At 41.3% G+C, this 11,854-nt stretch overlaps 1 protein-coding gene across 4 annotated transcripts in view; it reads right to left on the bottom strand.

Annotated features, from left to right (window-relative positions):
- KLHL7 (kelch like family member 7) overlaps positions 1 to 11,854 on the bottom strand; it is a 59,066-nt gene that overhangs the window by 20,487 nt on the left and 26,725 nt on the right. For all 4 annotated transcript variants that reach the window (XM_007447446.1, XM_007447447.1, XM_007447444.1 and 1 more), the window contains one exon: positions 4,942 to 5,084. In XM_007447446.1, coding sequence (XP_007447508.1) covers positions 4,942 to 5,084 — 143 coding nt within the window. The remainder of the gene's footprint in view (positions 1 to 4,941; positions 5,085 to 11,854) is intronic.

Raw genomic sequence — 11,854 nt, 5'->3', positions numbered from 1 at the left:
TTTCCCTGGAGGTCTTTTTGATATCTGCCAGCATATATACTCTATGAGTTATATGACTCACACTGGTGACTCTAACTATTGTAGCAGGGCCAGATGTGGTCTCCTTATTGGACCAGATTGACTAAAACTTGGTCTGTAGTTAACACTCTGGCTAATGTGTACTTCTGTTACTGTTCACCCAGATCATTACATGGAATTTCAACTGGCAGGGAAAATAAAATAATTTCATAGTCTGACCTCAAGATCTCTAGACTCTAACTCTCTGCTATAATCTCAGCTGCAGGAGCCCTGGTCTATCTCACCTTGCCAAAGGTCTCCTATATTGATGCCTATAATACTGATCAGTTCTGGAAACAGAATGGAACAGAAAATGGAAAGGATCCCGTATGTCTTGGTGAGACAAGTTCTTCACGGGACAGGAGAGAAGTTATCCTAGAGTACAGAGTTGGTCACTTCAGAGTCCCTAGATGTCCTCAGGTCTGCAGCAGGGGTTGGCAAACTATGGCCTGCAGGCTAAATCCAACCCAATGACTGTTTCTGTAAATAAAATTTGATTGGAGGGATTTCCCTGGTGGCGCAGTGGTTAAGAATCCACCTGCCAATGCAAGGGACACGGGTTCAAGCCCTGGTCCAGGATGATCCCACATACCACTAAGCAACTAAGCCCGTGCACCACAACTGAGCCTGTGCTCTAGAGCCCGCGAGCCACAACTACTGAGCCCATGCGCCACAACTACTGAAGCCTGTGCGCCTAGATCCCGTGCTCTGCAACAAGAGAAGCCACTGCAACGAGAAGCCCGTGCACTGCAACGAAGAGTAGCCCCTGCTCGCTGCAACCAGAGAAAGCTCGCGCGCAGCATCGAAGACCCAACATAGCCAAAAATAAATAAATAAATAAACTCATTAAAAAAAACAAACCTCATCACACTTTAAAAAAAAAAATCTGATTGGAATACAGCCATGCCCACTTGTTTACGTATTATCTATGGCTGCTTTCCTGCTACAGCATCAGAGTTGAGCAGTTATGGCAGAGAATGTGCAGCCTAAAAAGCTAAAAATATTCTTTGGTCTTGTATAGAAAAAGTTTGCCAAGCCCTCATCTACAGCATGTTGGCATAGCCCCTTGGAAAGGAAGGACAGCTTGCTGCCCCAACCATCTTCTAACATTTTACAGATGACACATATCCTGTATTTGGGTGTCCTACATTTATACTTTTACTGGGTAAGCTTTCTAAGTGGGACAGGCTATAATCATACAGCTCAGCTGCTCAGGCTATCCTGTGATCCTAGGGCATTGGGATGCTGATTGAGATGCTGCATAAAGAATCCACCTGCCAATGCAAGGGACACGGGTTCAAGCCCTGGTCCAGGATGATCCCACATACCGCTAAGCAACTAAGCCCGTGCGCCACAACTGAGCCTGTGCTCTAGAGCCCGCGAGCCACAACTACTGAGCCCATGTGCCACAACTACTGAAGCCTGTGCGCCTAGATCCCGTGCTCTGCAACAAGAGAAGCCACTGCAACGAGAAGCCCGTGCACTGCAACGAAGAGTAGCCCCTGCTCGCTGCAACCAGAGAAAGCTCGCGCGCAGCATCGAAGACCCAACATAGCCAAAAATAAATAAATAAATAAACTCATTAAAAAAAACAAACCTCATCACACTTTAAAAAAAAAAATCTGATTGGAATACAGCCATGCCCACTTGTTTACGTATTATCTATGGCTGCTTTCCTGCTACAGCATCAGAGTTGAGCAGTTATGGCAGAGAATGTGCAGCCTAAAAAGCTAAAAATATTCTTTGGTCTTGTATAGAAAAAGTTTGCCAAGCCCTCATCTACAGCATGTTGGCATAGCCCCTTGGAAAGGAAGGACAGCTTGCTGCCCCAACCATCTTCTAACATTTTACAGATGACACATAACCTGTATTTGGGTGTCCTACATTTATACTTTTACTGGGTAAGCTTTCTAAGTGGGACAGGCTATAATCATACAGCTCAGCTGCTCAGGCTATCCTGTGATCCTAGGGCATTGGGATGCTGAATGAGATGCTGCATCTAACTTCAGGCATGTCTCAATATGACCAGAGGGCACACGTGTGGGATTCTGGAGCAAGGCCAACCTACTTTAAGCAGGTACCATTTTTTCAGTAAATAGCTCCTGGCTGGTGCTAGGGTCCTGACAGACAGCAAATGTCTGATACCAAGGGACACCAGGTGACCATATCATTAACCCATTTTGAACAGTTTTACCTGACCTACCAACTCACAAATAGCATGCTTTCAACCCATGATCTAGTATTTAAACATAAAACTGGGCATATGGAGGTCCCAAAGGCACAGAATACCCAAGTGGGATAATCACAACCCTTACTCAGTAGGTCTTCTCTCTCACCCAGGGTTATGTCTTCATGGAGGTGGTCCCTACAGATCAGCTGACAAAATTGAGAGACCTGAGCTTGGTTCATTTGTGATAGTATTAGCCAAAAGTGGACTGCTTAAGCATTATACTCCCTTCAGGAATGGTACTGAAGGATAATACAGAAAAGACATATCCTGATATGGCAGATTTTCAAGGAGTTCCTTTTATTGTCCATTATACCTCTCAGTAGAGAAAGTCTCAGGTCAGTTTTTATCCATTCTCAGATGGTGACTAATGGTTTTTCCAGATGGATACAGACTTAAAACAAGCAAGCACGAAAGACTGCTGACAAGATCTCAGGAAGGATAATGTAGAACGCATTCTAGAAAGGGAACAAATTTGGGTCCCACATAAATTCTTACCAGAGTGCCCACAGCTGCAGCAAAGTCTCTTAATAATCATGTGGACAGGACTGCATCTGTATCTTTCCTCCCCAATCCGATGCTTGCTCAATGGGCTTATGAGTGACTCCAGTGGCAGCGATAGATATGCATGCAGTAACTGCATAAGTCAGTGGCTACAGAAGCTAATGGACTTTCCCTCCCTGAGGCCAATGTGGCTATCCACTACTGGCTAGCACCCACTTTGTTGGCAATATTGACCGATTCTAAGAACGTGATTTGTTATCACACCTTGAGGGAACCAGTTAGTTACCTAATACCAAGCTAACTACACTGGAACCCTTCCATTGTTGAAGGGACAAAGCTCTGTCCTCACTGGAATTGATACTTAATTCTGGATGTGGATTGGCCTTTGCTGTCTTTTGCACTCTTGACAACACCATCATATGTGTTTTTATAAATGCCTTGTATATCACCACTACAGTATTACACAGAAAGCCTCCAAGGACACACTTCTCAGAGAAAGAAGTATCAGAAGTAACCTGATGTAAAGAGGATGCTCTGGACTCACCAGGTTATCTATCATCAACAAAAAATGGGCCTATGAAGGGCTTCCCTGGTGGCGCAGCGGTTGAGAGCCCGCCTGCCAATGCAATGGATACGGGTTTGTGCCCCGGTCCGGGAAGATCCCACATGCCGCGGAGCAGCTGGGCCTGTGAGCCATGGCCGCTAAGCCTGCGTGTCCGGAGCCTGTGCTCCGCAACGGGAGAGGCCACAACAGAGAGAGGCCCGCGTACCGCAAAAAAATAAATAAATAAATAAATAAGGGCCTATGAGATGTTGAAAGAGACCATTAAGTGCTGAGATTCAAAATCAGTTATGGGTACCACCTTGCAAGGTTGGGGCGCTATCTTTTAGGATTATGGTATCTGCTCTGCTTGGGCAATACATGTAGTAACAGCAAAATATGGTATTATCACTCCCACAGCCAAAAAACACAGTTCTAAGAAACAAGGGGTAGAAACAGGAACGCATTTTCTCATGATCTATTTTTAAAAATTGTGTTCCTACGGCTTCCCTGGTGGCGCAGTGGTTGAGAGTCCGCCTGCCGATGCAGGGGACACGGGTTCGTGCCCTGGTCTGGGAGAATCCCACATGCCACGGAGCGGCTGGGCCCGTGAGCCATGGCCGCTGAGACTGTGCATCCGGAGCCTGTGCTCTGCAACGGGAGAGGCCACACAGTGAGAGGCCCGCATACTGCAAAAAAAAAAAATTGTGTTCCTAGACCTATGACTCAGGCTCTGCTGTACAACTGGCATAACACATAATGGAAAACACATTAAAATTGGTAATAATTTCTAGATGGTTGGGGCTTCCCTGGTGACACAGTGATTAAGAATCCACCTACTAATGCAAGGGACATGGGTTTGAGCCCTGGTCTGGGAAGATCCCACATGACGCGGAGCAACTAAGCCCATGCGCCACAACTACTGAGCCTGAGCTCTAGAGCCCACGAGCTACAACTACTGAACCCACGAGCCACAACTACTGAGCCTGCGTGCCTCGAGCCTCTGCTCTGCAACGAGAAGCCACCGCAACGAGAAGCCCGCGCACCGCAACGAAGAGTATCCCCCACTTGCGGCAACTAGAGAAAGCCCGTGTGCAGCAACGAAGACCCAACGCAGCCAAAAATAAATAAAACAAATTTATATTTTTTAGATGATTGGATTAAAGGTAATTTTATCTTTTTTTCTTCATGATGATCTAGATTCTCCACATTTTCTAGAATGACTGTGTATTATTTTATATTCAAACATAATTACTAAGGGGAAAAAAAAGAACCCACATAGCTCTAGAAGCAGATTTTCAATGAAAATCGCACATAAGGAAAGCAAGGAGCTGTAATGAATGCAAGGAGCTCCTAACAAAAGACAGAACTGTTTCCCAGTTTCTTTGATAATGGTTACTATGTAGCACTCCAGAGCAATCATGGAAACATTTGAAATCTGACTAAGCCTCAGTTTCCTTATTTGTAAAATGAAAACTATGTATCTTGTAAGGTCTATGAAAGAACACCATAAACTATAACATCTCCTATATGAATTATTACAACTGGTGGTAGGTGCGTGTCTATGTGCTCAGTGCTTTTAAAAACAAAAACAAGAATAAAAATTAGTTACCTTTGGGTTAAAATATCTACAAGACTGTGGTTGGGAGCCTCCAAATAGTGCTATGCGGTAGTCATGTTTCTTTCTTCTGGGCCTCGTGCCTTCTACCAGTTCTTCTCGATCCTCTGGAGACAGGAGATGATACCTCATTCCACCTGTAGAAAAACACATGGCAACTCTTCAAGAACTTCAGGCACTTTAATACTTTGAAAAGGAAATACCCAAACAAAATAGTGTTTTTATTTCTGGAACTTTTTTTTAAATCATCCCTCTATAGCATTTAAGGAAAGAATGAGGGAGAAGAGGCAGGAGAAATGTTTAATAAACTGAGTCCTAATCAATTTATTATTCTCAGCAATCACCATTAATGCTAAGATTGTCCTACCCACTTACTAAATACCAGGGAATTATCTGGCTTTTCAATCAACAGCTGCCGTAATACTAATTACTGAAATTCAGATCTCCCAACCCAGCTGTTCTCAATCTTCATTGTACATTAGAATCACCTAGAAAATCTCAGAAACTATCTATACCTGGGCCCTACCACAGGCCAGTTAAATCAAAATCTCTGGTGGTAGGGCTGAGTCACTGGTATCGCCACTTAAATGTGGTTAAAAGATCAGCAGCTTCAGCACCTGGGAGCTTGTTAGAAATACTGAATCCCAGACCTACTGAATCAGAACCCACATATTTAACAAAATCCTAAGGTAAATCAGATGCACATAAAACTGTGAGAAGTACTTACTGCTTAGACAATTCTAAAATGCAGTGAGGATTCAGAACTATTGTGATCTAACATGACCCTTTTCCTTGAAGCAATTCCTTAATTTTGTCAAGTCAGGGGACACTCAACAGTTAAAAACTTTTAAGATGTCATTTCAAATCAGTGTGGGAAAGGTGGATTGTTCAATAAATGATGTTAGACAATGATATGGAGAAAATATCTGTACTGCTACCTCATATTTTACTCTAAAGCAAATTCCAAATCAATAGAATATTTTAAAATGTAAAAAACCTCACAAATGAAATATAGGAAAAATCTGATAGTTAAAAAACAAAATCAAAAGACAATGACAAACTAGGAAAGTATTTATAAATCATATAAAAGACCTAAAGATATTCTTAATAATATTAAGACAATCAACTAACAGAAAATTAGATTAATAATCTGAACAAAGTTCACAGAAAAAGAACTAATTACAAATGACTCTCAAACATATGAAGAGATGCTCAACTGCTCTAGTTAGAGAAATACAAATTAAAATCATACTTTCTCACTCATCAGATTGTACAAGATCAAACTATCTGGAACACAGGGTATGATAAAGGAAGCAGCACGCTCCTACACTGCTGGTGGGGATGTGGATGGATACAAATTATCTGGAAGGCAATACAGGATGATCTGTGAAAATTACAAATGCACACACCCTTTAGCCAGTAATTCCCCCTTTAGGATTTTAGCAACCTAAAGTTCACTGTCAGGCAAGTGGTTAAAAATTATGATATATCCACATAATGGAATACTGTATGTGGCTGTTGAGAAACACGAGGAAGGGTAACATGTACACATGAGACGATTTCCAAGAAATAATGTGGAATGAAAAAAAGCAAGATGGGAAATTTCCTGGTGGTCCAGTGGTTAGGACTCAGGGCTTCCACTGCCAAGGGCCCAGGCTCCATCCCTGGTTGAGGAACTAAGATCCTATAAGCCATGTGGCGCAGCCAAAAGAAAAAAAAGAAATAAAGCAAGACATAAAAGAGTACACAAAGTGGGATACTGTTTTAAAAATGTATATCTTTATTCATATATATTTTTATACATAATTTATACAAGTATATGTCAGTAAATTACTGTATATGCACAAACTCAAGACTACCTTTGGAAGGATATACAAGATAATAACGGTTACCTCCAGTGAGGCTTACTTTTCACCATATACCCTTTTATACCTTTTTGAATTGTAGATGATGTGCAGTATTACTGATCCAAAAATAAAATAATGTAAGCAATTCTCAATACATTCAGAAAACACTTCTGTTCATGAGGCTGTGTTGGGCCTTTATAAGAGAGATAGAGAAGACATGTTTGGAAAACAGGTTGTGAATGAATGAAAATCAGTATCAATATTTCTAGCATCTCCTTCCATTTCAGAGTATGAGTAAAAGCACTATGCATTAGAACAGTTGGAACACTCAGCAGCCTGCTCTACGTCAGGGGACAGCAAAATTTCTCTGTAAAGGGCCAGACAGCAAATATTTTAGGCTCTGCAGGCCACATATGGTTTCTCTCATATATTCGTTTGCTTTTTACAATCCTTTACAATTATAAAAACCACTTTTCCTCATTCCCTCCTCTCCCACTCTAGGTCTAAGACTGTAGTTCTTAAGGTATATGGTTCCCTGACTAGGAGCATCACTTGGAAACATATCAGAAATCCAAATTATTGAACACTACACCTGAACAGATCTTGTGGGGTTTGAGAGCCGCTGCTCTAGTGAGGGCTCCACACAGGGCGGAGGTGTACTGTGGAATCTATGAACACAATACTCCCAACAAGAGAAGACAGGCAGCAGAGAAGGAGAGAAACAGGAGGGAACTGTTCCAGGCAACAGGCCACTGGGTAAAAGTGGCTGACTGTGGCTAACTAGGTCAACCCTGGAGGAAGCACAAACTGTGGCTCCTTCACTGATGGGCGGTTTCTCTCCCAGGACAGGGCTGGGGACAAACTCTCTGGCACCTTTCCCTGAGAAAGGCCTTGCTCCTTAGGCTTATTCCTTTGGGAGTTATTCCTTTGAGAGTCAGGTACTTTCATTTGCAAATTTTGAATAAGATCTTAGTCTGACCCTTTGTTATGGTTTTTTTTTTTAATATAAATTTATTTATTTTTGGCTGTGTTGGGTCTTTGTTGCTGCATGTGGGCTTTCTCTAGTTGTGGCGAGCGGGGGCTACTCTTCGTTGTGGTGCACGGGCTTCTCATTGCTGCGGAGCACAGGCTCTAGGTGTGCAGGATTCAGTAGTTGTGGCACGTGGGCTCAGTAGTTGTGGCACGCAGGCTCTAGAGCGCAAGCTCAGTAGTTGTGGTGCACGGGCTTAGTTGCTCTGCAGCATGTGGGATCTTCCCAGACCAGGGCTCAAACCCATGTCCCCTGCATTGGCAGGTGAATTCTTAACCACTGCACCACCAGGGAAGCCCCTTTGTTATGGTTTTGACTGTGTTCTTCATTTTGTTTTTATGACTTGTTTTCTTTTAGTTGTAAATTCTTTCAGTTTAGTTTTATTCTATATTCCTATCATCTTTTGTTTTTCTTCTTCTCTCAAAAGGCAGACCCTAAATCAGATGGTAGGAAGGTAACTGATGATCTGAAGAAGGAAGGCCTTCTTTCCTCCACTGAGCTCTACCCAGGCTCCAAAGCCTGGAAGAATCTCAGCTGCTTGTGCCTAGTCAAGGAATTTTAGACCTCATAGTTCTTTATTAGAACAACACAAAACAGAAAAGGAAAAGAAGAAGAAAAAAATGTAACAAAAAACAAAGATTCCTGCTCAAGAGCCTAATCCCCACACTTGTTTGGATTTCTTGAATAATCCTGGTATCCTGTTTCTAAATCAACTCAGAATCCACATAAGAACTAAATACTTCACTGACTGGCTAATTTATCTTCAACAGCTTACACCATGTATGAAGAAACAGGTGCAGCTCTCTACCCAATGAAACCAGTAATATAACACAGAGTTTAAAAATAGAGGCAAGACAAAAAATCTGATATTAACTTGTGAAATCCAAAAGATGAAAGTCCTAATCTAAAGGCATCTTCTTGGTCCTGATTCTTTCATGTCCCTGTACTTCAAGAAACTAGCGGCAACCTATGCTGTACTTCTTAAAACTCCCTACATCTTGGTTATCAAGATACCAGCCTGGGAAGGGTAAGCTGGGACGAAGTGAGAGAGTGATATGGACATATATACACTACCAAATGTAAAATAGATAGCTAGTGGGAAGCAGCCGCATAGCACAGGGAGATCAGCTTGGTGCTTTGTGACCACCTAGAGGGGTGGGATAGGGAGGGTGGGAGGGAGATGCAAGACGGAGGGGATATGGGGATATATGTATATGTATATGTATAGCTAACTCACTTTGTTATAAAGCAGAAACTAACATACCATTGTAAAGCAATTATACTCCAATAAAGATGTAAAAAAAAAAAAAAAGATACCAGCCTGTGGTCGAAGTAGCTTGGTGAACTCTCCTTTCCCGGTTCCTTGTCTACTACCCCTTAAATGTAGATATTCACAAGGATATATCCTTGATTCATACCCTCTTCTTTTTTCCCTTGACACCATAACTGTAACCAAAAGGTATTATACCATGCACTGTCTTATGCTTTTGCCACTCAAGAAAAATTTTTATATTATTAGATATTCATCTAAAATATTTTTAGTAAATATAGAGCATTCCATTGTATGGATATATTGTAATACTTTTCCAAACTAGGGGACAGTATTGGGTCAACTTACCTAAAACCACAACAATATTAAGTAGTACCTATGTGATAAGTTTGACAGAAATTTTACTTTACTTCCAATTTAATAATTGGAAGTAATTAATTATTAAAGTAAAGTAATTAACAATTATTAATTACTATTTAATAATCAGGGCACTCAAATTTATTGTCACTCTTTTTTTTTTTTTTTTTTTGCGGTGTGCGGGCCTCTCACTCTTGTGGCCTCTCCTGTTGCGGAGCACAGGCTCAGGATGCGCAGGCTCAGCGGCCATGGCCCACGGGCCCAGCCACTCCGCGGCATGTGGGATCTTCCCGGACCGGGGCACGAACCCACGTCCCCTGCATCGGCAGGTGGATTCCCAACCACTGTGCCACCAGGGAAGCCCACTGCCACTCTTGAGAAGGGTATCTTAGGCAGGAATGAAAATTGCCATTTCTCTTTTATTTCCTTCCTTAATTTTGTGTCTGAAACCAGCTATACCTTAAATGAAATGTGCAAATGAATGCCAAAAACAACTTAAGGTTTCAAAGTAGGTTTCTAAATACCTTCTAGGAGAGGCTTTTTTGCTCATTACATATTAATTGAAACCTATACTGCTATCCCATGTGTGGATACTGTCCATGTGGTTTTTGGTTTAAGATGAATGGGAACTCAAGAAGAGCCTGGTAGAGTTAGCAGGAGCATACTTATCTCAGCATATCACAGTCATACACTACACATTTCAGGCCTGTTTAAAGAACAAGCTGAACTTCCACTTACAGCAGTATGACAGTTGAGACTTTCAGAAATAACTTTCTGCTACAAAATTACTACAATGCTGGAAAGAATAAAACAAACATTCTTTTAAGTGCATAGCTAAGATCAGAGGGCCAAAAATGGAGAGTGAACTAAACACCAGAATAGTGAGTGTTAAGAGACCCTGGAGCTACTCTGAGAGCTTTCGATAATGCTGGAAACCTAGAAATTGATACTATTGGCTGCATGAGGGAAATAAGATTAGGTCTTGGATTTGCACAAGTGTTGGAACTGAGAGCTCTATCTAAAGCTGGATCACTTGTATTGGTTATACTTTTAATGAAGATAAGCTAAGAAAACTGTCTAATGGCAAAAAGGAAAAATAGTAATCTGCCTATTTCAATTTCACCTCCCGGCAGAGGTAAAGTCTCCCTCTTTTGAGAATTTATCATGACAGATCATACAGGTTTGAGGTTTGAATTTACCTGTCTACAAGTCTAGAAACCCATAAGCCGAGAAAAATTCAAAGTAGTCCTGGATTGTTGTGGCCCAGGGCACTTGGCAAAAGCAAACACTATTCTCCTCTTAAGGAAAACAGGGAGAACCTGGAGGAATACAAGCCACACCTCCCAATATTTCTGGAGATTAAGATTGATCAAATATAAGCTCTTGGGACTTCCCTGGTGGTACAGTGGCTAAGATTTTGCCCTCCCAAGGCAGGGGGCCCGGGTTCAATCCCTGGTCAGGGAACTAGATATCACATGCTGCAACTAAAGATCCTGCACGCCACAAGGAAGACCCGAAGCAGCCAAACAAATAAATATTAAAAAAAAACAACAACTACATAGCTAATTAAGTAAAAGATCCAGAATTTGAATCTAGGTCTGTATGATTAAGCCCAAATTCTTTACCACTATGCAACGCTACCCACAATGTCTTACAATAAAAACCCCAACCCACCAAAAAAAAAAAAAAAAAAAAAAAAAAAAAAAAAAAATATATATATATATATACACACACACACACACAAAAGCTCACAATCCAAAATTATAAAACACAAAGAATTAAGCCACCAGGAATAAGTCAATGAAAAAACAGCAGCATTTGGTCTTCAAAGACTTCAGATATTGTTATTATCAAACACAGAATATAAAATAACTGTATTTAATGGGACTTCCCTGGTGGTCCAGTGGTCAAGACTCTGAAGTTCCACTGCAGGGGGCACAGGTTCGATCCCTTGTCAGGGAACTACAATCCTGCATGCCACACGGTGCAACAAAGAGAAAACAAAAGTGCTGAAGGAAAAATTAAGCCTATCTCCAAGAAGACAGAACAAAGAGGCAAAGATGGATAACAAGAGAGACTTTAAGATTAGAGACTCAATGCCTAAATAATCACAATATCAATAATAAAGAACTGAGAAATCTGTAGCTGAAAAGAGAGAATGCCCAATATGATAACTTAAAAAAAAGAAAAGATGAACACCAAGGTACATTACTGTGATCTTTCAAAACACCAGGGATTAAAAAAAAAAGATTTTAAATGCTTACAAGGAAGAATAAATAAATAAACTGGCATCAGATTTCTCAAAAGCAACAATGAAAGCTAGCAAATAATGGAGAATGCCTATGATTTTCAACATAATTCTACACCCAGTTTAACTATCCTTCAACATTTTATGATAAAATA

The sequence above is a fragment of the Lipotes vexillifer genome, unplaced genomic scaffold (assembly GCF_000442215.2).
Source record: "Lipotes vexillifer unplaced genomic scaffold, Lipotes_vexillifer_v1.1 scaffold474, whole genome shotgun sequence".
NCBI lineage: Eukaryota > Metazoa > Chordata > Mammalia > Artiodactyla > Lipotidae > Lipotes > Lipotes vexillifer.
Note: the sequence above shows the minus strand (reverse complement) of the source record. Positions and strands in the feature narration are given on the sequence as shown.